General features: G+C 50.8%; 1 protein-coding gene across 2 annotated transcripts in view; it reads left to right on the forward strand.

The window, feature by feature from the left end:
- The window catches only part of ghra (growth hormone receptor a), a 44,849-nt gene that overhangs the window by 15,753 nt on the left and 5,067 nt on the right, over positions 1-24,029 (forward strand). Inside the window, exons 2-8 of one of the 2 annotated variants that reach the window (XM_064296939.1) lie at positions 1,951-2,060; positions 19,089-19,215; positions 19,675-19,847; positions 20,780-20,958; positions 21,727-21,880; positions 22,723-22,813; positions 23,409-23,478. In XM_064296939.1, coding sequence (XP_064153009.1) covers positions 1,964-2,060; positions 19,089-19,215; positions 19,675-19,847; positions 20,780-20,958; positions 21,727-21,880; positions 22,723-22,813; positions 23,409-23,478 — 891 coding nt within the window. In that variant the 5' untranslated portion in view covers positions 1,951-1,963. The remainder of the gene's footprint in view (positions 1-1,950; positions 2,061-19,088; positions 19,216-19,674; positions 19,848-20,779; positions 20,959-21,726; positions 21,881-22,722; positions 22,814-23,408; positions 23,479-24,029) is intronic. The other variant, XM_064296940.1, reaches the window with a different exon arrangement.

The following is a 24,029-nucleotide window of genomic DNA, read 5'->3' on the forward strand; positions in this document are numbered from 1 at the left end:
GCTTTGAGATCTTCAGGCGAAACGCGCCGCACAGATGCAACTTTTTAAAAATAATTTACTAAATGCTGCCTGAACATAATGTGATTTGCGAGTGTTGTTTTAACACTACGCCGGAGTGAGTGAGAGAGTGGAGTGAGTGAGTGAGTGAGTGAGTGAGTGAGTGAGTGAGTGAGGTGATGGTGAGTGAGGTGAGTGAGTGAGTGAGTGAGTGAGTGAGTGAGTGAGTGAGTGAGTGAGTGAGTGAGTGAGTGAGTGAGTGAGTGAGTGAGTGGGTGGGTGAGCTGCAGACAGGCCCACTGCTGGTCCAGATGCTTGGGTTTGTGATGCGCTCTATTGAAAAGCGCATCGTCGCGCGCTCGGCACTTACGGCACGTCTGGCAACCCGACGCGCCCCACCCTTTAGGCCTACTGTACCTGACGCTTTCAGGCCAGGTGTCTCCTTGGCGACAGGACGGGATTACTGAAAGGTCACGGGGGTTTTTATGATTCGTGGTACGGGGTGGGGGGGGCGTAATTTCCTTGCAGAAACTTCCAGGGGGTTGTGCGCGATGGACGAAGCGCACGCGGAACTGGGGTTCGTGGGACCGGGGTCCTGTGTGTGTGTGTGTGTGTGTGTGTGTGTGTGTGCGTGTGTGTTGCCGTGACAGCGGGAGGGGCGTGTCATCGAGGCGGTCGCCTCTTTCCTGGCCGTCAGTTGGCATTTGGACGTTTCCCGCGCGTTAGCGTGAACGCTCCGTATACGCTGCATATCTGCTCAGTCTCCTTTCTCTGATGTGTTTTTTTTTTATTCCATTTGCTGTTGTGCAGGTGAACTGTGATGTTTCAGCAGTGAGTCACTGGTTTGATTTTCTCTGGTTTTCCAATTATCCTGTCGTTCTGAAATGAATATTCCTCTGCATCCGTTTCCAGCGGGAGCGCTGTATCGAATTTTTCCAAAACAAAATACAATCCCAATCCAGTCCGAACCTGCAGACACTGCAGCCCTCCAAGACTGGAATTAAACCCGCAGACACTGCGGCCCTCCAGGACTGGAATTAAACCTGCAGACACTGCGGCCCTCCAGGACTGGAATTAAACCGCAGACACTGCAGCCCTTCAGGACTGGAGTTAAACCTGCAGACACTGCAGCCCTTCAGGACGAGTTAAACCAGCAGACACTGCAGCCCTCCAGGACTGGAATTAAACCCGCAGACACTGCGGCCCTCCAGGACTGGAATGAAACCTGCAGACACTGCAGCCCTCCAAGACTGGAATTAAACCCGCAGACACTGCGGCCCTCCAGGACTGGAATGAAACCTGCAAACACTGCAGCCCTCCAGGACTGGAGTTAAACCTGCAGACACTGCGGCCCTTCAGGACTGGAGTTAAACCAGCAGACACTGCGGCCCTCCAGGACCGGAGTTAAACCTGCAGACACTGCGGCCCTTCAGGACTGGAGTTAAACCAGCAGACACTGCGGCCCTCCAGGACCGGAGTTAAACCTGCAGACACTGCGGCCCTTCAGGACTGGAGTTAAACCAGCAGACACTGCGGCCCTCCAGGACCGGAGTTAAACCTGCAGACAATATTGCCCTGCAGGTCCGGTGTTCAGCACCCCTGCACTGGGGAAATCTACTGCTGCATCGCCGCATGTATTAATAGTGCTTTGGTATTCCTGAAAGGCGCTATATATAAGCTGAGGTCTTCGGACCGGGGCTCGGCGAGGTCACAGAGTCCACTCGAAAATAGCGCACAGTTCCAGGTGGGAGTCGCCATCTCTTCACCTGGTAAAGCCTTTCGAGCCTTAGCAACAGCAGCTGAATCCCCAGCTGAGCAAATCTGGAGTTATTCTGTAGCTTCCATTCCTCCTGCTGCGTGCGTGCGTGTGTGTGTGTGTGTGCGCGCGCATGCGTGCATGGTTGCCGTGCTGTGATAACTCTCTGCAAGTGAACCCTTTGTCTTCTTTTGCAGGGGGGCGGACAACATGGCCGACAGCCTCTTCGTCATCCTCATCTTCATCCCCTGCCTGTTGCTAGGTGCCGGAGCCTCGCCGGAAGGAGGCGCGGAGACGCCGTCCGAAGGTACCGCTCCCCGCCGCGCCGAACCCGCGTCGCGTGTCGCGCGTCCACCCGTTCCCACCGCGTCTTAATTCGGGGGGGCAGCTGTGGCGTTCGCGGTACCCCTCCCGTCGCTGCACGTCCGGGCCGCTGTGCTGCGGTCTGAAGACGGCCGGGTTGATCTACATTAGCGCTTCAGCTTCAGCTGCGCTGCGCACGCACGCTGGCTCAGGTTAGCAGGGTATAATAAAGGGGTAAGGAGCTGGTCTTGTAACCAGAAGGTCACGGGCTCGATTCCCTGGTAAGGCACGGAGCAAGGTGCTTAATCTGCATCGCTTCTCTATATATATCCTGCTGTATAGTTGCGATGTAAAAAGTTGTGTACGTCGCTCTGGATAAATGGCTGTAACGTAATGGTATGGGACTTTTCCCATTTTAGCCGTGTGCCTCAGTTGCTCGTGTAACTCTAGCAGATGTGTGTATGTTCTTTCACATAGCGAGTCGCTCTGGGTGAGAGAGTCTGCCGAAATATTCTCGTGTTCCTTCGCGGTTTCGGTTAGGTTCCACCGTTCCCCTGAATCCACAACGGGCCCAGCCCTTGTCCCTTGTTTTAGGAAAGGCATAATTTGGCATCAGAGCGGAGGTAATTTAAGACCAGATGTGTTTCTTTTCGCCGTGTTGGCAGCCTGTTGTTTGCGGAAAATGAGCTTGTATATATTTTATGAACCAAAACAAAAAAGCCTTTGTGAGGAGGTTTTTTTTTTTTGTGCTTCGTTTCTGATTTGAAGTCACGGTGCATTTGTCAGTATAATGACCGTTGTAATGTGAAACAAAATAGTTTGCAATTTGATAAACAGGCAGTGTCTTGTTAGACCACAGCTAGTTATGTTTGGCATTCTGGAGCAAAATAAAAATTGGTCAGAAATTTAAAATTCTAAACAAAATGGTTTGACACCATGCCCCTTTGCCCTCTGCCTGAGCCAATCAGAGCTGTCTGCATGTTCTATGATCCAAGCAGTGCCAACGGATGAAAATGGTATGGAATACTGGTTGATACTGTTTGTATTGGTGGACGTGGGAGGTGAAGTTAAGGCTACGTAGGCGTGCATTCCTATTGGTTGCTGAATGACAGGGCGTTCCGGACGGCATACTGCAATGGAGTATTTCTTTGGAATAACGATCATCGCCACCATGTGGTGTACTGCATTTATATTTGTCTTTTTTTTTTTTTTTTTACCTGATGCCGTACAAGTAAACAGTCAAACGTCTGAGGACAAGCAAAGTACTTCCAGGAAAAACATCACTGCTGATCTCTGTGGGGGGGGGTTGATAAGACAGCCAGTCGGTGAAGCAAGGTCGTACAGCTTCCATGTGATCATGTGATGTGTTTCTGTCAAGTCCCATAGAAGCTGCAAGGCCTTGCCGCACACTAAGCAGTGAAGTGGGGCATTGTGGGATAGACAGAGCAGGAGATGGGAGGAGTAGCAGCCGAGACTCCTGGCCTCGTTGTTAACCATCTTTGGTGTTGACGGCTGTTTATGTGGGGAAGTGTCATATTAAAATATGGATGTTCTAATGAAATATCTCTGAATAGTTTTCCTCTTAATTTATTGACAAAACACTGTGTGTGTGTGTGTGTGAGAGAGAGAAAGAGAGTCACTACTATGGTATCTTGCGAGAGCAGTGGTTGTTTGGGGGGGAGGGGGGGTCGTGATTGTCTTGCTAGATTTTGGTGAGGTAGCTACCCATAAGATTGCCTCTAGCGCTCCCGTCTAAAGGTTGTGTGTATTTTCTGAAGTAATCTGTATTGATGCTGTGTCCAGTTTCTGCGTCTGTTACAAGTTTTTTAATAAATCAGCCCTTTGAATTATTATGACTCCTGGTGCTCTGAGCAGCAGCGTTTGTGCAGAGATAAATATTAGTTCTGTCTGAGCCCTCCTCCCCTCCCTTCCCCCCATCTGGACCAACCCCCAGCCCTGTGTCCACTAGAGGAATGTACCCCTAATGTGTTTATGAGTATGTGTATGTCTGCTTAAGTGTGTGTGTCTGTGTGTGTGTGTGTGTATGTGTGTGTGTCTAAGTCTGTGTGTGTGTGTGTGTGTGTGAGTGTGTGTTTGTGTGCTGTGTATGTATGTGAGTGTGTGTGTTTTGTGTGTGTGTGTGTGTGTGTGTGTTGGGTGTGTGTGTTTGTGTGCATGTGTATGTGAGTGTGTGTGGTGTAGTGGAGGTTTTAAGTAGAGTGGTGTTTTGTGTGCAGTGTAGTGAGGACAGTGTGTGTGGAGGTGTGTTATGATTGTGCTGTTGTTGTGTGTATGTGTATTTGACAGAGTGTGTGTGTTTGTGTGCATGTGTATGTGAGTGTGTGCGTATGGGAGGTAAAGTATCCCAGCTGGTTTTTTTTTTAAACAGCGGTCACCTGAGGACAGCGGATCTGGCAGGCCTGTGTATGATAAATATCCTGCCCCCCCCTGCCCCCCACCCCCCCTTTTTAATTTAATCCAGCCTGTCATTTTCCCAACATCAGCCCCAGAGCTGGCTGGCGCGAGCCGTGCATGTGGGGGCGGAGCTTTCAGCTGTCTCATCCAATCACGTCCCTGTCTGAGGGGGGACCGGAGCCAAGCCCCAGAAATGCAGCAATGCCGCGCTGCGCTGCTTTCATCCGTCAGCCTCGGCCGGCCCGAACAGCGGTCTTCGGCTTCTCCCTTTATAGCGCACATGTGCGCTTCTGGGTCTCGCACAAAAATGCCTTCGGTCAGAAAAAAAAGGCTTACACACAGAGAGAGAGAGAGAGAGGGGGATGCCTCTCTTCCTTTCTCTGCCCCTCTCTTTCATTTTCCTCTTCATCCCTCCTCCTTTTTCCCTCCCCTCTTTTCTCCCTTTCCTTCTTTCTTGTAAACACTGGATTGATCTCTAGAAACCTCTGAAGCCATACGGTTGTAATCATGTTTGGGTCCAAGAAAAGCTGATTACAGACTTACTCAACCACTGCACTGTCCCCTTCTCTGCCCCCCCCCCTCTCTCTCTCTCCCCCCCCCTCCCCCGCTACTCTTTCCCTGTCCTGTTTTAACCTATGGAATCATGGGTTACATATATACCCCTCCTGTGAATCCCGCTTCCTTATTTAGCCAACCACATTAACCCCAGAATTCCACCAGAGGGCTGGCATTATGACATCACTATTACCTGCAACAGTGGCACGGATGATGACTTGAGATACCTAAAGGTCCTGTCTGCCACTGTTGCCATGGGTCACCAGCTGCTTCTTGGATGCAGCAAGACTGTGTTGGGGTTTGGAGGGTTGTGAGGTGGGGGGAGCCTGAGGTCGCTGGGTGCCTGGTTGCCATGAGCGATGGGGGAAAAGCAGCTGACAAAACAATGCTACTTTTTTTTTTTTTTTTTTGCGCTCTGCTGTTGCCGTGGGAACGGCTGAATAAAGACAGGTCTTAAGGTCTTTGATTGTGCCACTAGGGTTACGGATATCCGTCGCCCGCCGACAGCGAGGCACAGAAATCCCGTCTCTGCGGGGCTGTCGTCCCGTGCGGACGCCACGGTGGTTATTTATCGCCGCGGTGTGTGTGCGCGGTCTGAAACGGAGACGCTCCAGGGCCGGTGTCAGACCCTCCGGCCGCTCCAGAGAGCGCAGGCGAGAGCCCAAACGCTCGGCCCGGCACCGACGTCCCGTAAATCATGAGTCGCCGACTTGGACACAGAAGTGGCTACGGTGTCAGAAGGGCCCTCCATGCTGCACCACAGCACAACCAAAAAGACGAAGAGACAGTGCTTCACAAGGGCCACGAGTTGCATTCAAACAAGCCACTCCAGGCCAGGCCCAGAGCTGAGAACGAGACTGCTTCAGTGGCCGTGTGTCAAACCCTCCGGCTCCCTGGCTCTCACCATAACGTAAACACGTAGAGCAGACAGCTCCAGCATGCTGCCCAGGCGTTGTCAAACCCTCCACGTCTGCAGAGCTGGACGTCTGACGGCGAATATCAAGAGCGTGATACGATAACTGGCCCAACCTGGTCTGGCTAGACAGTGTGAATAAGTGAAACAATACCCGGACACCTGCGACTTCCAGGACAGGCAATGAAGATCTCCGCATGTGACCGGTCCCAGAGAACGCTTTCCGATGGAGCTATCGGGCGAGACTGTATGCAGAACGCCTTCCTCGATCGTGTCAGCGAAGCAGTGCATCTTGGGAAAGGGCACATGGGTCAGGGTTGAGGGAGTTTAGTCGTGGGGGGTGGGGGCGGTGGGTGGGTGTGGGGGGGGGGTCTGCATAATTCCACCTAATCCAGTTTTAAAAGCCTCCTTCATTCTCTCATTATGGTGAATTAGATTCAGAGAATGATCCTTGGTGATGCCTCCCCCCTCCAGCCCCCCCCCCCCTTCCTGATAAGGTCAGTTAATGTTGTCTCTTGAATCTGTTCCCTGTGCGGATTATTAGGCTATTATGTCTACAGCTGTACTTCACAAGACAGACACAGGATCCGGCCTAAACTCCCCCGGGGGGTTGGGGGGGGGGGGTCGTACATCATCCTGTTATCGTGTTCCTTTGATCTCATACATAAAAGCACTGAACAGTAAAACTAGCCGTGCATCCCATTCGTACATTTCTTTTTTTTTTTTCCCCCCTCAGGCAGTCAGGTATTTTTTGCAGATGCAGTTCAGTTTAAGTACTTTGCTCTGCTCTTTGAGCGTACGAAGGCAGTGGAATTTGAACCTGCAGCCTCTCAGTTACCAGTCCTGTTCCCCCTGCTCCCTAACCACTGTACACTCACACCACGGGCACACAACGCAAACTACACTATTCCACAAGTTCCAGGGCAGTGTAGCTCGCGTTGTATTGGCATGGGTAACACTTATCGCACATCACAAAATAAAAACTGCACAACTGCTCTACGGTGCTTCCATTTCAGGAACGTTAGCTCCTGAAGCTTGGAGTGCGCTAACTGGTAAAATAATTCAGGAGCACGCCGACGAATCGGGTTTTGTTAGCGTGCTTCTCCGTGCTTCTGTGCTTCTACACGTGTGCTCCTCGGGGGGGGGTGTTAAAGCTTAGAGCCCCGCACCGTCTCGAAAAGCGCGTGAGGGTGCACTTCCTGCCAATTTTTTACTCCCGCCGCGGCCTGACGCCGAACGTTAGCCTGAATGACGTTTGTGTGTCTGGTGGTCGGGCGAGCCTCGGGGGGAAATCGATAACCGCGCGGCGGGTAAACAAGCGGTCGCCGACGGAGCCAAAGTCCAGCGCGGCGGGCGATTCGGCCGCGGGGCCCGGAGCGCTCGACCCGACAGCGTCTGCTCCGCGCGGGCGGTTAATCATTCACCGGGCTGATAATGCGTCGGTCTGGGGAGGGAAAACGTTTTTTTTTCTTTTTTTTTTTTCCTAAAGCACAAAAAACAGCACTTTGTTTAAAAAAAAAAAAAAAAAAGTGAACGATCGCAAACGGCAAGTTCTCTCCACCCGCTGTCAGCGGTGCTAGCTGCTGCCTCTCCGTCGGAAAGCGGTCTCATCTTCGCTGTCGAGCAGACGGCCACAGCGAAAATACCGACCGCTGCTGTCGCCTGCGTGCTGCGTGCAGCCTCCGTTGTGTTACGTGCCCAAATAAAAACTCTCCTGAACAAGCAGACGAGGCGTATTTCAGAACCGCGAAGCTCAACACCACAGGTGTAGTCGGTGTGTTTCCTCAGTGCCCGAAGGCACGTCGTAGCGGCCACGTCTGAACAGCTCCCCCTGGTGGCTAGGCTGTGGACGTGTGTGTATGCATGTGCGTGAGTGAGACCGTGTGTGTGTGTGTGTACGTGTGTGTTATCACTACAGTGTTAATGTTAGTGTAAGTACTCTCTGAAGGAGAAAGTGGGAGGCTTTCCTCACTGTGCTCCTCAGCTGGTGTTTACCAGCTGTGTGTGTGTGTGTGTGTGTGTGTGTGTGTGTGTGTGTGTGCTCCTCGGCTGGTGTTTACCAGCTGCGTGGGTCGGTGTTAAGGAGCTGCCAGCCAGCCAGCACAACACATTAACGAGCTCGCCGGCCTGCCTGTCTATCAGTCCAGACTGCTGACGCACACACACACACACACACTCACGCACACATGCATGCGTACACACACACTCACACAGGCTCACACTCACACATACACACGCTCACGCACACGCATGCCTACACACACACGCACACACTCACACATACATACGCTCACGCACACATGCATGCAAAAACACACACGCACGCACACTCACACACACACACACACACACACACACTCACACACTCACACACAAACAAACGCGCGCGGTCCCTCGCACACTCGGGGAACTCCGGGTGCGCATTTCAGCACAAGCGCAGAGGGCGAAAGGCCAGCGGCCGCAGCGCGGAGTTGCGGTCCGTGGGGTCTCCAAGCGCACAAGCTAATAAAGACCAGTGGGGCACACCCATCCCGAAAATCAGCCTCCTCCCGTCCCGGGCAGCAGACCCTGCTGGCAGTACCGTGTGCAAACACAGAGCAGGTTTTCTTCATTTTTTTTTTCTTTTTTTTTTCCCCCCCTGTTCGGTCTCTTGGACCCTGGAGTGCATTTCTCAGTATTTCCACTGGAAAGATTACGCGTGTTCGTTCGCCCAAACACTCTGTCCAGGAGGAGAGAGAGGGTCCGCGGTAACCATCAGGGTAACGCCGGGGGCTGTCTCTTCAGATGCACTTCCAAGAAACGCACATATATTTCGCGCCCTCCCTAGAAATGTGTGTGTACATTTTTTTAGTGTTTGTTTATCTGTGTGTGTGTGTGTGTGTGTGTGTGCAGGCGAGTGTGCTTGCATGAGTGTGTGTGTGTGTGAATGTCTGTGTTCATGCATGTGTGTGGGTGTGTCAGCATGTTCATGCATGTGTGTTTGTGTGTTGGTGTGTCTGTCTCTGCATGTTCATGCATGTGTGTTTGTGTGTTGGTGTGTCTGTCTCTGCATGTTCATGCATGTGTGTTAGTGTCTTTGTACTTGAACCCACCGAACAAAGCAGAGGAAGGTTCTGGAAAAGGTTTCCCTGCTGTGGTGTTTCGGTTTCTCTGGCATCGCTCCTTTGCCTTGGCTGTGGTTTGGGGGGGGGGGGGGGCTGCTGACAGAAGTGCCGTGTTGTGGTCGTCCGCAGCCGCGCAGTTTCGCTCCTGGGCTTCTTGGGGGGCGGGGGGGGGGATTGCTCGCTTTATTTAGCCGGAGGGCAGCCATGTTCTCTCTCCGTCTTTCAGGTTTCAGATTCAGTGTGCTTTACCGGCACTACCAGAACAAAGCTTACTCATACCCTTATACCACAGCATAAACCGTGCCCAAAATCTTTCTTTCTCTCTCTCCTACAGACATTTCTAAATTGGGGGGGAGAGGTAAATAAATAAATAATAACAATGCTCAGGTATACGCACGTTAAATAAAAGCGAGGTCCCACATGATGTCCGCCTTAGGAAAGGATTTATTCATTATATTATCGTTTTTGCTCATCTTGGCCTTCATCAGGTATGGGACGGAGACGCACGAGAGACGTTGGGCAGGACTCCACTGATATTTAACACGCTTCTTCTCGTCCGACGCACCTGTCGCAGGTGGTGTGCCAGAGTCAAACTTGGTACAGGTGTGCTGAACGTACGGCGGCTCCAAAAAAGAATGTGGAGCGTGACAGCTGTGTTCCGTGTGTAACGGTTAAGGTCGGGCTGGAGAGCACGCGTTGCCGTCGGCTACGCATGCTGTGGCGTGCGCTCACGTCTCCGCCAGCAGGGCTCCGAGCCCTTCCACGGAATAACCGCCAACTGTTCCGGAACAGTCATATTGGGTCGGTCTCCGCGTACAGTGTAGGAGTGTAGGACGGGATTCCAGTCACCCCCCCCCCCCCGACCCCCCACGCGCGCACACAGACACACACATGCACACACAAGCGCACACACAAGCGCACACACGTGGACACACGCACACACGCACACGCGCGTACAGAGCGTTCCCACAGGACAGGATTCCGGGATGAGGCAGAACTCTGTGTGTGTGTAATCGTTGTTATGCAAGCTGTCCAGGGAGGGTGTTCTGAGAAACGTGGTCTGATCGGGCGACGAAAGTTTTTTCTGAAATATGTCCTCCCGAACAGCGGAGAGCATTAGAAATGAAAACTTCATTTAGCTTCATTTTTTTGTGTTTTCAAAAGACTACACAATTCTGCCGCAAACATGACCAGCTATGATTACATTACGCATTACAGTACATGAAAAATGTCATAACACTGTTACTGTAGATGAAACTGGCATAGGCATTATTATTGTACAATATTATCATAATGCAGTCCTCGTGCTCCGCCAGCGTGGATGTCGTTTGTCATCGAGTCGAGCGAAGAGCCCTAATCTCACAGCGCTGATTCGGCTGAACGATCGTCTGAGCTGGGCTGTACAGGAAGCGCTTTGCCAGGAGATATCAGCGACCTGTGGTCCCTGGCCCCCGTTCCGTGTGCGCAGACGTCCCGAAACGCTCACAGTAACGCGCCTTCGGGAAATCGTCCCGCCATGCTCGCCCCCTCCCCCCCCGCCCGTCTGTCTTCGTGGTACCTCGATTTTCGCGGGAGCGTCTTGCAGCGAGAGCCCTAATCCTCGAAAATCTATTCGCGAAAAACCAGCGGTTTTAAAAACCGCCGCGGGAAAACGTCGCCCCAAATCCGGTCTGAGGCGGAAGCGGCGAAGCGCGAACGGACCGCCGAGTGGCAGAGTGGAGGCCCGCGGCGGCTAATTAAGGCGCTGAGCCGGCAGCAAACGGACGGTTTCACACACGCACGCAGAAGTGGTCTCACGTAAACCCCCGATTCAAAACCGATATAATGAGCGCATCGTAAGAGATTACGATGGCCGGGACGGGTGCTCGTTAGGCGGCCGAAAGCCGTCCGATCTCCTCCTAATGGCGTCCCGGATGGCGGACAGCGTAATTTGGACACGGGAGGGGGAGCGAGACCGTGAGGGGGGGCAGGTCCTCAAACTGAAGTGTTCTACGAGGTTAAAGTGCTGCCCTTTTTTTTTGCAGTTTCTCACGGTCGTTTCGTCCAGGAGGTCTCGGAGAAGTTTCCGGCCGATCGGATCGGTTGTATTTGGTTGGGTCGCTGAGTTTTCCGACTTAGAGCAAGCTGCGCGGAGCCTGACTGCTTTCTGCAAAGCCTGTATCGCTAAGCAAATTGATCTGGATTAGGAGCTGTTATTGAGAGGCTGATGAAGTGAGTTTGAGTGACATCATCTTTCCAGGCTGTGACTGATTGTTTCAGATCGCAGTTGTCCAAAACTATCCAGCCTGGTCCTGTCTTAAATCCAACTTGAATTTATCTTAAATCCTACCTGAATCGGTCTTAAACCCGGCCTGAATCCCTCATTTAGTCTTAAACTCAGCTGCATCTCTCTTAAACCCAAGTGTGTGCTTGGTGATGAAGGCAGTTACAGTGGAAAAAGTTGAGTCCAGCAAAATGATCTGGCAAGATGGCACTCATCATGGGCAGTGTGACTAGATGCCACTTTGAGAGGCTCTCTCTCTCTCTCTCTCTCTCTCTCTCAGCTGTAAGGCTATAATTATATATTATGTAATTATATGAGACTGTAATTATAATGTACTCAGGAATCTGTGCCTTAGTGAATGCAGGCTGGTGGGATGTGACTAATGTACTTGCTGAATGGAGAACTTTGTTGTATATGAATGTGTATTCATTTGGTCCCCCCCCCCTCTTTCTTGTAGTTTTTAATGTTATTCATTATATATTTATGCACTATTCACTTTGGCCTTCGTACGTTCAGTTAAAAGCAGAAAATTACCCGTCTCATTACACGAAGCCGGCAACGGCAGCCGCCAGTCAGCGCTAACTAGCCTTCGGGCTCGTTAATTAAAGGGGATGAATTAATGGTTGCGGACAGGGCCGGGTAATTGCTTGTGGCCTCCAGCCTGGTTTCTGCGCTTATCGTCAGGCATCAAGTTTTTTTTTCCACGAAAAATTAGATTTGAGCCATTTGAGCGCACGCCCTCGCAAATTACTGGAGAACACTGCTAAAAAAAAAAAACTTAAAAAAAAAACAAAATGGCCGCCAGTGTTCACGGCTGACATTAACGTGACGACGGACGTGCCCCTGGTGGACCCGTGGTTCTCCCTTTATCTGGTTTACTTTTAAAGCCCGTGGACTTGCGTAAAAAGGTGGCAAGGAATTAACGTCGCTTAAACTTGCCTTACACGCAGATTTACAGGACAAAGTCCCGCCTGCAACTCGGTGCAGGTGCCAGATAGTGCAAATCCATTAGCTGTTCACACTTGGACTGTAGGTAAAGATCTTCCCAGACGGAGACGGAAAGTTATTTTTAGAGTTTTTAAGAGCAACTGCTGTGTGGCGGTGACTCACGCAAACACACGGCCGTGCGCACACACACACACACACACACACTCGCTCGCTCGGTTCCTGTAATTACCTGTATGAGAGATCCGAAAAGACCCATCATCAGGTAATGAGCCCAATGTTCCCGCTGTTTCCTAAAATAGAGCTGAGATTAGAGCCAGGGGCCCGGTGTGTGGACTCTGTCTTTACGGCAGGGCTGGACCTGGACATCTTCGTCACCCAGAACATTCTGCAAAATAAACGACCGTAGCAGCAGCAGCAGCATTAGCATCAGCAGTAGTAGCAGCAGCAGTAGTAGTAGCAGCAGTAGCAGTAGCATCAGCAGTAGCAGTAGTAGTAGTAGCAGTAGCAGCAGTAGTAGTAGTAGCAGCAGTAGTAGTAGTAGTAGTAGCAGCAGTAGTAGCAGCAGCAGCAGCAGCAGTAGTAGTAGCAGTAGCAGCAGTAGTAGCAGTAGTAGCAGCAGTAGTAGCAGTAGTAGTAGCAGCAGCAGTAGTAGCAGCAGTAGTAGTAGCAGTAGTAGCAGTAGTAGTAGCAGTAGCAGTAGCAGCAGTAGCAGCAGCAGCAACAAGCAGTAGTCAGTGTAATTGTGATCACTGCTTTGGACAGAGGTGCTACTTTACACCAAACTGGAGCTAATACATATTTCAAATACTAATTACATGCCAGTAAAATTTCAAATAAAAAAAAAAATTCCGCTGGAGATCACCATGATGTTAGCAACAGCAAAGCGCGTTCAAAACAAACTGTCAGTTTTCAGTTGTAATTCCTGCCCGCTAACGCACGTATTTCAGCATTGGAACATAATGTTGATTCTTGTAAGATGTTGACACGTAAAACATGTGAGAATTGATTCGCCTGTCTGTTCAAAATATGTGTATTTTGAGTGAAGAAAATTTGTTTTTGTGGTGTAGATTATGTGTTCACAACATTATCAAAATGTGCAATTCGTAGAGGTTTTGGGACATCTTGGAAAAACCGAAAATTGCAAAATTTCACCACTTTGCTGGGAAATGGTTTGGGGGCAAATTTTATATGATCATTTTGAAGGACTAATCAATCAGTCAATCAAAATTTTTTTCTATAGCACACTTCATACACAGGGGCAACCCAGTGTGCTTTACATAAATAAAAGCGAACGGAACAGAGAAAGTACAAAGTACATAATGGATCGGTGTGTCACACCAATTCAGGTAGCTTAACCCGCGGTGGCAAACCGCTGGTGGTATTAACCAACCGTGGTACTTCTGTGAACTGAGATGGCTGTGCTCTGTCTGGCCCGTGGAACTGGTACAAAGTTCTAACGCTCCGTATTTAGCAAACGCAAACAAAAGGGAATGCGTCTCTCTCCTCTCCACCCTGGCAAATACTCGCTTTTCGAGCACGACGCTGCGTTTTTCTGACCGGGTCGACCGCGGCGGATTCTCGGGCCGGTTGAAGATGAAGACGGTCCCCCGGGTGGAAGGCAGGCACTGGTCCCTGCTATCTCTTTTCTCTTGCCTTCCCGCATCCCAACCGATGATACATTACAAGCACTGCGAGCTTGGAACGAAGCTGTTTTTATTTATATACTAAGTGCTGGGAGCTCTGATGTTCAATTACTGCCAGCCTTTTTGGACACTGTGTACGATGGTGTCTGTGAATAGAGGGTACGCGCTCTCAGGTGAGCGGTCTGTTCTGCCTCCCCCCCCACCCCCCCACCCCGACCGTACGAGCCGTGTTGAAACGGCTGCATGTCGGGGGGAGGGGGGGCACAAAAAAGTGAGGTGGGGGGCATGTGTTTTATCTCATATCCTGGAGCTTTCATAACATAATTAGGCAATGGTATAAGCAGTAGGATGGGTTAGGTCAGCTCACTCAGTTTAACCCCCCCCCCCCAACATACACCCCTTCCCCCCCCCCAAGCACTTCTCCTTACACCATTCACATGTTCTGCAAAAAAACCCCCAAAAAAACATGTTTTTTAGGGAAAAACCTGTTGTGTTTCAAACATGGCAGTTTCCTGGAAATGAGGGGGGGGGGTGTTCTCTCTGTACCCAACAAGCAGCAAACACTGCAGGTTTTCAGCTCTCTCTCTTTCAATGGCTCCCCTCTTTCTCTCACCCCTCCCTCTCTCTCTCTCACTCCCTGTCTCTCCCTCTCTCTCTCCCTCTCTCTCTCACACTCCCTGTCTCTCCCTCTCTCTCTCACACTCCCTGTCTCTCCCTCTCTCGCCCTCTCCCTTTCTCCGCAGGTGCGGGGTTGGTTTTCCCACACACTGGGTGCAGGGGTGGATATGAGGTGGGCGCTGAGCATGCAGCCTGCTGATAAAGGATTGTACCATGCTGTAGAAAACAGAGCCATTGCTCAGTCACACACCAGCCTGCAAGCAGTAGCTTATGCGTGATTGATGGGGTGCTGTAATACGGCAAATCATCCCCATCGTAGAAGCTTGTCGAAGCGATATGTAGATTGTGAAAACGAACTTATTTCGGGAAAAGATGATTCGTTAAACCAGAAAGAGGAGCTTATTGAACTAAAATGAACTTTTAAAGGTTAAACAACGCTGTCAATGTCTTGAGAGAAAGTGTATGCAATTTGCGCTGCTGAAAGAGGTTGTGTTTCCTAGGAAGATCCCTGAAGAGCTGCCGTATCTTATTAATGTCTTCCTCAGCCAGGTTTCGGGCCATCCAGGGGCAGTGGTGTAGTCTGTACGTCCAGCTGGAAAAAAAATTAAATAAAATTCTGAATCTTCATTTCCGAATCTTTTCACCCTTTCCAGGAACCTTGGGGGATCGGTGAATTAATTTCAATCTCGGAGGAACGCAGTTCTCTTACTCAAAAGCTCATAGCCAACTCACTTTTTTCACTTTAATTTGCTTTATACAAATAGGCCCATCTTATGTTAAGGATCAGCATCTTCGATGTCATTGGCGTGGAGGTCCTGAGGCTGTGAGTTAGCACAGTAAACCCCTCGGGTTTGGAAAGGACCTTTCGAATGGGTGAAAAACGGCACCCTCTGTTCAACACCTACAAACCCCAGTGTTTCAGAGACACGAGGCCTCTCACCTCTCTTACCCTGATCACTGACCAGGGGCTAACAGTATGCCCATTACTCAAAACCCTGACCTTCACTCCACCAACTGACCACTGCTCTAACCACTGATCATTGCTGCAACCACTGACCACTGATCCAACCATTGATCATTACTCCAACCACTGATCCCAGCGCTGACCATCACTGCAACCACTGACCACTGCTCTAACCGCTGACCACTACAGTGGCTGGCCTGGGCCTGTTATCTTGATCGTGTCAAAGGGCCAAACCCCTCCCCCTCAGACTGGCAGGTTTTTCTGGTTTGCTTCGGTGTGCTGTCCTCCACTGTTTGATTTGTTGTGCACACTGCCCCCCCCCTCCCCCCTCCCCCCCACCTCGTTCCGGGCGTGCTGACAGAGAGCGATAAACTAATCAGTGTAGAGCTGGAAATCGATCAGCCCCACCGGCTCCCCGGGTTTCTGCAGGGAACAGGAGGATCAGTGTTCCTCTTTCATTCAACAAGCACAGCCCCTGCAGCTCCGTGTGTGTGTGTGCGCGCGCACGTGTGTTTGCGCTTGTGCATGTGCGCACACGTGTGTGGTGTGTGTGTGTGTGCATGCATGTACCTGTACCTCTAAATGCATACGGGCGCGATAAGAGTGGTGTTCGACATGCAAGGTTTTAGCCGTGCTGTTGGGTCCTGCCAGTGCACTCTTGTGAAATTTTCTGACATTGAATTCTCTCACCTCCTATGAAACTCTATTGATCACAAGTTAGAGGCTGGGGAAGAAAAAAAAACTTCATAGCAACCAATGCAGCAGGGGAGCGGTAGACAGTCTGTCATTTCTTAAATCCTCAATATCATCTCAAATGCTTAGAAGTGCAATATGACTAGACTAACCTCCGTGGGAGTATGGGGAAATCTGGGCAAGTCTGAAGTAAAGGTGTAAAGTCTGAGGTTAAGGTGTAAGGGTCTGAGGTAAAGTCTGAGGTAAAGGTGTAAAGTCTGAGGTTAAGGTGTAAAGTCTGAGGTTAAGGTGTAAGGGTCTGTGGTAAAGTCTGAGGTTAAGGTGTAAGGGTCTGAGGTAAAGTCTGAGGTAAAGGTGTAAAGTCTGAGGTTAAGGTGTAAGGGTCTGAGGTAAAGTCTGAGCTAAAGGTGTAAAGTCTGAGGTTAAGGTGTAAGGTCTGGGAAGCTAGTAAGGGGTCTGAGGAGGTAAAGTCTGAAGCTGTAGGTGAAGGGCTGAGTAAAGTCTCAATTCGAGGTTAGTAAAGTCTGTAGTGAAGTCTGAGGTTAAGGTGTAAGGGTCTGAGGTAAAGTCTGAAGTTGGAGGTGAGGAAAACTCATTCGCATTTCCGTTTATGAATGCGACCGGATCTCTACTCCAGAGCGACTTGGTATCACACGCACGTAACGAGGCTGTAGCAGCCGTGCCACAGCTTGGGAGGGGGGTGTGGGGTTGGGGGGGGGGGGGTGTTTGGCGAGGTGTTTTGGCGGCGGTTCATCGCGGGGGTGGGAGGACTGGACGTGTCGTCAGTCACCGCCGCCGCCGCCGCCGCAGCTTGCTGGAGTTGCGTTCGGGTCGGGGGAGTTTGTGCGCCGCTCAGCACACGTTCGCCTCCCCGAGCGGGAGCAGGAATCCGTCTTTCTGTCGCTGCGAGGAGCGGGCCTGGACCGGGGGGAACCTGCTCCGAGCTTCGCCGCTGCAAACTGCGTTTTTTTATATGTATTTATTTATTTGATTTTATTTACTTTTAAACGGCGTCCCTTTCCCCCCCCCCCCAGCTCTGAATGTTCTGAACATCGCGTTCCGTTTATGTTTAAACCTCAAAGTTCCTGTTTATAAAGAAAAAAAAATGAGTTAAAAAAAGCCTGACTCCACAGTAAATAATTGCAGGTGGAAAGATAATTAAAAGTCGTTCTCACTGATTTATCTGCATGTGGGGATGGAGGTCAGGATCAATGGCTATTGTGGATAGATGGATATTTATGGCAGAGCAAGCTACGGTGTGGGAGGGGCCTGGAATCCTGTCCGTCGCTCTGGCAACCGCCATATCGGAGTTGTTTACGTTTTGTGCTTCGGTGCTGCAAAGATGCACTTCAGATCCCTATAAGGACTGTGCTGATGGAGTGTAGCACAGTGGGTAAGGAATTGGGCTTGTAACCGAAAGGTCGCAGGTTCGATTCCCGGGTAAGGACACTGCCATTGTACCCTTGAGCAAGGTACTTAACCGGAATTGCTTCAGTATATATCCAGCTGTATAAATGGATACGATGTAAAAGTTGTGTAAGTCGCTCTGGTTAAGAGCGTCTGCTAAATGCCTGTAATGTAATGTAATGTAATGGTGCTACGGCCCCGGCCAATCCAAGCACTATAGAGATCGGCAAGGGAACAGCCGGAGTGCTCGAACCTGCAGGTAGTGATGCTACAGACTGGAGCTACAGCCCTTGATCAGTTTGCCAGCGACTCAACATTTTCCTCTGCAGGTTTGATGGCGTCTCTGATGGCCATTCGATTCACTCAGCCAATCCACATACAGTAGAGTATTGGGCTCAGCCAATCTGCATGACATAGAGATTGGGGTCAGCCAATCAACATGGCATGGAGATCGGTCTCAGCCAATCCATAGGCCCTAGGGATCATCCTCAGCCAATCCGCATGGCGTAGAGATGGGCCTCAATTAGACTTTTGTCAGTATTAGCACAGCATGGCTTTGAGGCATATAACTGCTCTCAACACTAGTGAGGTTGAACACAAGGGTGTGTCACTCTAAATGTCTGTATATTATATCATTTTCATCTTTTCTTTTACTAATTTAAAGGTCCAGGCAACTGGATTCAAACTGATTCCTCGGAAGAGCTAATGGATTGTGTTCTTCATATTTCTTTTCAGTTTTTAATTAAATTGTAATAAACACTGTTAGATTATCGTGACCTGTTCAGCAGGCAAGGTCAGGGTGGACGTGTATCCTGTGCTCGTTAACATTCATGTCCATAAGACACATCATATGTAAACCATTACTCATCGCTGGCCAAGTTAGAGCCGGTTAGGGCAGGAACCTTACGCTACCAGACAAAATAAAAGAAAGCAACATAAACTAGGCTTTGCCATCATATAGTTAAACATGAAGATCATTCAATGTGTAATAACGTTGTAACGCTTGTTGCATAACTAACACCCAGTTAACCCCGCTCACTGAAAACCTCCCGTTTGACCACAGGGGAAAGCAAGCCAGTTTCGCCACAGGCTTTTGTAATCTTTTTTTCTTTGCAAGAATGAATTTTAAATATTTCTTGGCTGTTCGTGAATGCAAAAAAGTAAAAGTATTAAAACAACACATCAGCAAAAAATTTGCAGATTTCAGTTTCTTGGACCTAGAAAATATAGATTTTTATAAGGTGGATACCTGCGGGGGGGGGGGGCTGGTGGCATTTCAACTGACTCCTTCCCTCCTCTCTGTAATCCTGATAGTTTTTATGCAAATTCAAACCGACAAGGTTGTCTCACAGGATTTTGTATTTTCATACGAGGGGGGACTTGTGTATTTAAACTCCGTCTACGTCACGCCCCTCATCAGCAGGTTAAGGAAATGATGTTCTCGTGACTGATCTCTCTCTCTCTGTTTCTCTCTCTCTGTCTCTCTCGGTTTCTCTCTCTCTCTCTCAGCCCCCCCGCAGGGCCCCCACTTCACCGGCTGCTTGTCTCGGGAGCAGGAGACGTTCCGTTGCTGGTGGAGTGCCGGAAGCTTCCGGAACCTGACGGAACCCGGGGCCCTGAGGGTCTTCTTCGCCACGTAAGCGGAATGCTCCGGCTTTTTTCGGGGGGGGTGAAAATCTTCCCAAAAAAAAGAGAGAGTGTCATCCAGACACCTTCAAAGAAGCAGCAGCTTCTACTGGCGGGCTATACTTTGCCTAGGAAATCAGTTGTGACAGGCCTGGCCAGACCCTTGCCGATTGGCTGCAACAGCATCCCTCCCTCCCCCAACCCCCCAGAAGACAACAAAATAGCTGGGAAAATGACTGCTTGAACCGAACAACAGAAGTAAATGTTTCAGTAATGCAGTACGACATGGATATTATGGATATTATGATGTACATGCAGACATCTGCGAGTACTGTACCTGTCTATGTGCTGCATTTAAAACCATGTGACATGACCTTGGGTGTCTAAGAGGTAGCTGAGTATTATTTAGAGTAACAGTATATTGTTAGTATTAATAGCTGGGGTGTTACTGCGTGTGTTTTTCGGACAGTAGCTCCCTGCCCAGCGACTGGAAGGAGTGTCCGGACTACTCGGTCACCGTGCCGAACGAGTGCTATTTCAACAAGAGCTACACGTCCGTCTGGACCCAGTACTGCGTCCAGCTGCGCGGCCGGGCCCAGAACGTCATCTACAACCAGCTCTGCTTCCAGGTGCAGGACATAGGTGAGCGGGTTCTTCCTTAGCTCTGCGTCCAGGTGCAGGACATAGGTGAGCGGGTTCTTCCTTAGCTCTGCGTCCAGGTGCAGGACATAGGTGAGCGGGTTCTTCCTTAGCTCTGCGTCCAGGTGCAGGATGTAGGTGAGCGGGTTCTTCCTTAGCTCTGCTTCCAGGTGCAGGACATAGGTGAGCGGGTTCTTCCTTAGCTCTGCGTCCAGGTGCAGGACATAGGTGAGCGGGTTCTTCCTTAGCTCTGCTTCTTCCAGGTGCAGGACATAGGTGAGCGGGTTCTTCCTTAGCTCTGCTACTTCCAGGTGCAGGACATAGGTGAGCGGGTTCTTCCTTAGCTCTGCTACTTCCAGGTGCAGGACGTAGGTGAGCGGGTTCTTCCTTAGCTCTGCTTCCAGGTGCAGGACATAGGTGAGCAGGTTCTTCCTTAGCTCTGCGTCCAGGTGCAGGACATAGGTGAGCAGGTCCCCCTTAGCTAACGCACTGGCTCTCTCGCCCCCCCCCCAAAACTCGGTCTCATAGTACTCCGCAGGGATGATTACCCCCCCCACCCCCACCCCACCCCCGAAATGCTGGGCTTGCATGCCAAATATGCAGAAGTTAATCGCGAAGCACATGTGGACCCCAGGAAGACTAGCTGTGCTTTAGGGCACCTGCTAATGGGGATCCTAACAAATAAACAAATGTGCATAATAGTAAATTACACGCAGCACGTGTGCACTGCCACCGTGCACACATGCAGAGCCATTATTAATAAACCTCACTGGCTTGGCAGGCTGTCGGTCACGTGAATGGGATTTTGCTTTATTGTTTGCGGTCACTGATCGATGATCATAATGGGAGCTCTTTCATTGCGGAACAAAATGAATTTACAGGCTGCAGGGCTGTGGTCGTGGCGATTAACCCCCCCCCCGCCCTGTGCTTCACAGTGCACCCTGACCCCCCGATCAGGCTCAACTGGACGCTCCTGAGCGTGAGCCGGTCGGGGCTGTACTTCGACATCATGGCGCACTGGGAGCCGCCCCCCTCCGCGGACGTGAAGAGCGGGTGGATGACGCTGGTGTACGAGGTGCACTACCGGGAGAGGAACGCCTCGCAGTGGCGCACGGTACGAACCGGCAACGCTGACTCCTCCCCTTTCACCTAACCCCTCCCTCTAACCCCAACACTGACTCCTCCCCTTTCACCTAACACCTCCATCTAACCCCAACACTGACTCCTCCCCTTTCACCTAACCCCTCCCTCTAACTGCAGTACTGACTCCTCCCCTTTCACCTAACCCCTCCCTCTAACTGTGGTACTGACTCCTCCCCTTTCACCTAACCCCTCCCTCTAACGCACTGACTCCTCCCCTTTCCCTAACCCTCATTATAACCCAACTGACTCCTCCCCTTTCACCTAACCCCTCCCTCTAACTGCAGTACTGACTCCTCCCCTTTCACCTAACTCCTCCCTCTAACCCCAACACTGACTCCTCCCCTTTCCCCTAACTCCTCATTATAACCCCAACACTGACTCCTCCCCTTTCCCCTAACCCCTCCCACTAACGGCAGTTCCGACTCCTCCCCTTTCCCCTAACCCCTTTCTAACTGCAGTTCCGACTCCTTCCCTTTCCCCTAACCCCTCCCTCTAACTGCAGTTCCGACCCCTCCCCTTTCCCCTAACCCCTCCCTCTAACTGCAGTTCCGACTCCTCCCCTTTCCCCTAACTCCTCCCTCTAACCGCAGGACTGACTCCTCCCCTTAGCACTGACTTCTCCCTGTCACCTTAATACTGACTTGCTGCACCCGTCTACTGGTTTACATAAAAATGAATTGGAAGAGGTTGGAATCTGTGGGGAAACAGTCCCCCAACCCTGTCCTTTCCGTACCCCCAGCTGGACCAGGAGAAGGGGACCCAGCAGTCCATCTACGGCCTTCTCACGGGCACCGAGTACGAGGTTCGAGTGCGCAGCAAGATGCGCTCCTTCGAGAACTTTGGCGAATTCAGCGAGACCATCCCGGTGTACATCCAACCCATACCCACTAAAGGTGAGGGCTATGTCTGGTTATGGTGTTCCCCAGACTGCAGTGGATGACTGAACAACGTTGTGTTTTAAATTCCTTATTCTTTTCCCCCGAAGACTGCATTACATTCCATGCAATTCAACGGCCAGTTCAGACCAAAGGTCTGGCAGCAACCGGGCAGCTCTTCCCAAAACTCACGGTTCTCCTAAAACATCCTAAAATCGACCCGTTCACATCAACGCAACGAGGTTAGACGTCACGTACGGTTACCAGGGCAACAAAACCATCCACTTCCTTGTTTGCAGTCACTTTGCAGCACTCATCTGGCAAATATCTAGGTCAACGTAGCGGAAATGGACGAAAGTAGTAGCGGTAGCGAGATGCTCGCCGCGGCAGCAGCGCTGCTAATGAAAGCGAGGCTCTGTGCGAGCCAAACCGTCCGGCCCTCGGAAGGCGGCCATGGGGTGCTTCAGCGCCCCCGTAAACAAGGAGCGCTTTTGCCAGAACCGAGACTCGCCGTCGTTTCTTAATTTCTCCCCCTGAGCGGTGCGTGCGGCGAAGAGCTGGAGGCACCGTTGATTGGGGACGAAGCCCACTTGTGCACCACGCGCCCTTTAGTTACCACGGTGAATTTTTTTGGCTCTTGTACACACACACACACACACACACACACATTCTATGTGAGCACGAGGCAGTCACTCGATGTCAAATGATGCTGTTGTCTCGCACGCTTTCGCTTTTGGCAAAAGGAAACTGAAAAGATGTGATTTAGCACTTGTTTAGGCCACGCCAGTCAGTTCCAAAGGGCTGGTCTCTGACAAAAGGCTCTTTGTTTTTTTTTTTTTGTTCCCCCCCCCCCTTCCCAGAATCCCAGTTTCCTCTCACGCGGGTCCTGATCTTCGCCGCTGTGGGAGTGGGGATCCTCCTTGTGCTCGTCATCTTCTCCCAGCAGCAGAAGTAAACGTCCCCCCGACATCGCGCCGCAACTTTTCGTGGAGTCAAGTGCAGATTTTACAGCGATGTTGTTTCAGAGTGCATCACCCAAGGCTCACACAGGCTAACATAGCTCACATTCTGCACCGTATATCAGTTTGCAGACCAACATTTAGTAAAGAGATTCAGTTAAATTAGTTTTGCTCAAGGGTACAGCAGCAGCGGCGCCTCTTTAGAATCAAACACTTGTCGTTTAATTTGATTAGTCAAGGAAAAACCGTCACGAAAGATTTCTTTTACCGCTTTTCGAACCATGTAGCCATGGAGGCGGCCTCTCTTAGATGACACAATTAGCCGTGTATCCTCTGTATGAAGAAAAAAACAGGATGCTCTGACAGTCGGCATCGAGTGAGACAGGCACATGAAATGCCGGGCGTCTGCCGGTTCGTCTGCCTCTGAAATGTCAGACCTCCTGTGAGGCGTTTCCATTTAAGGCTAAAATGGCCGCCGCACTCGGGTTCCGCCGGCCGCGGGGGAATAAACCGTTTTGTTAATGCCTCGTTAGCGCCCGGAATTTTCACCCGTGACTCTTTTTTTGTTTTTTTTCCCTTCCTCACAGACTGATGGTGATCCTGCTGCCCCCTATCCCGGCCCCCAAGATCAAAGGGATCGACCCAGAGCTTCTGAAGGTATGCCGACCGGAGATACTTCACTGAGATGGCAGAACTTCCTCTTTCCTCTTAATGGGAGTGACAGAACAGAGAGGAACTCTCTCCAGTTGTGGAGTATGTTGGTAACGGCTAACAGAAAACACACAGATTACAGCCGTTGGATACTTTATGGCTGCTTCTTGATGATTCGCATAAGGACCCCGGAAGTGTGACTGGAAAGTATCCACCAGTCACCTTGTTTCTTGTTCTTTCAGTTACCGCCAATGTACTCCGTTACTGGTGGAGCACCTCTCTGGTTTCTATGACCACGGTAACGTCACAGCTGTGTTATCCCTGTTAACGCCCGATCCGCGGCTAAGCCCAAAGCTGCGTCCTTGGAATTCCTGAGCGGAACCAGGGAAGAGCCGTTTATAAACCGGCCTCTGGCACGGGCTCCGTGTCACGAACGGTCCGAGGAATGTTAAAGTTGTTGAGTCTTGCCGAACGGCCTTCTGTACGCTGCACTCGGAAGAGTGGACAGCGAGACCGATGGGGGGGTGGGGGTGGGGGACGATATGATCTGTAACGTC

This window comes from Anguilla rostrata, chromosome 10 (genome assembly GCF_018555375.3).
Source record: "Anguilla rostrata isolate EN2019 chromosome 10, ASM1855537v3, whole genome shotgun sequence".
Taxonomy (NCBI): Eukaryota; Metazoa; Chordata; class Actinopteri; order Anguilliformes; family Anguillidae; genus Anguilla; species Anguilla rostrata.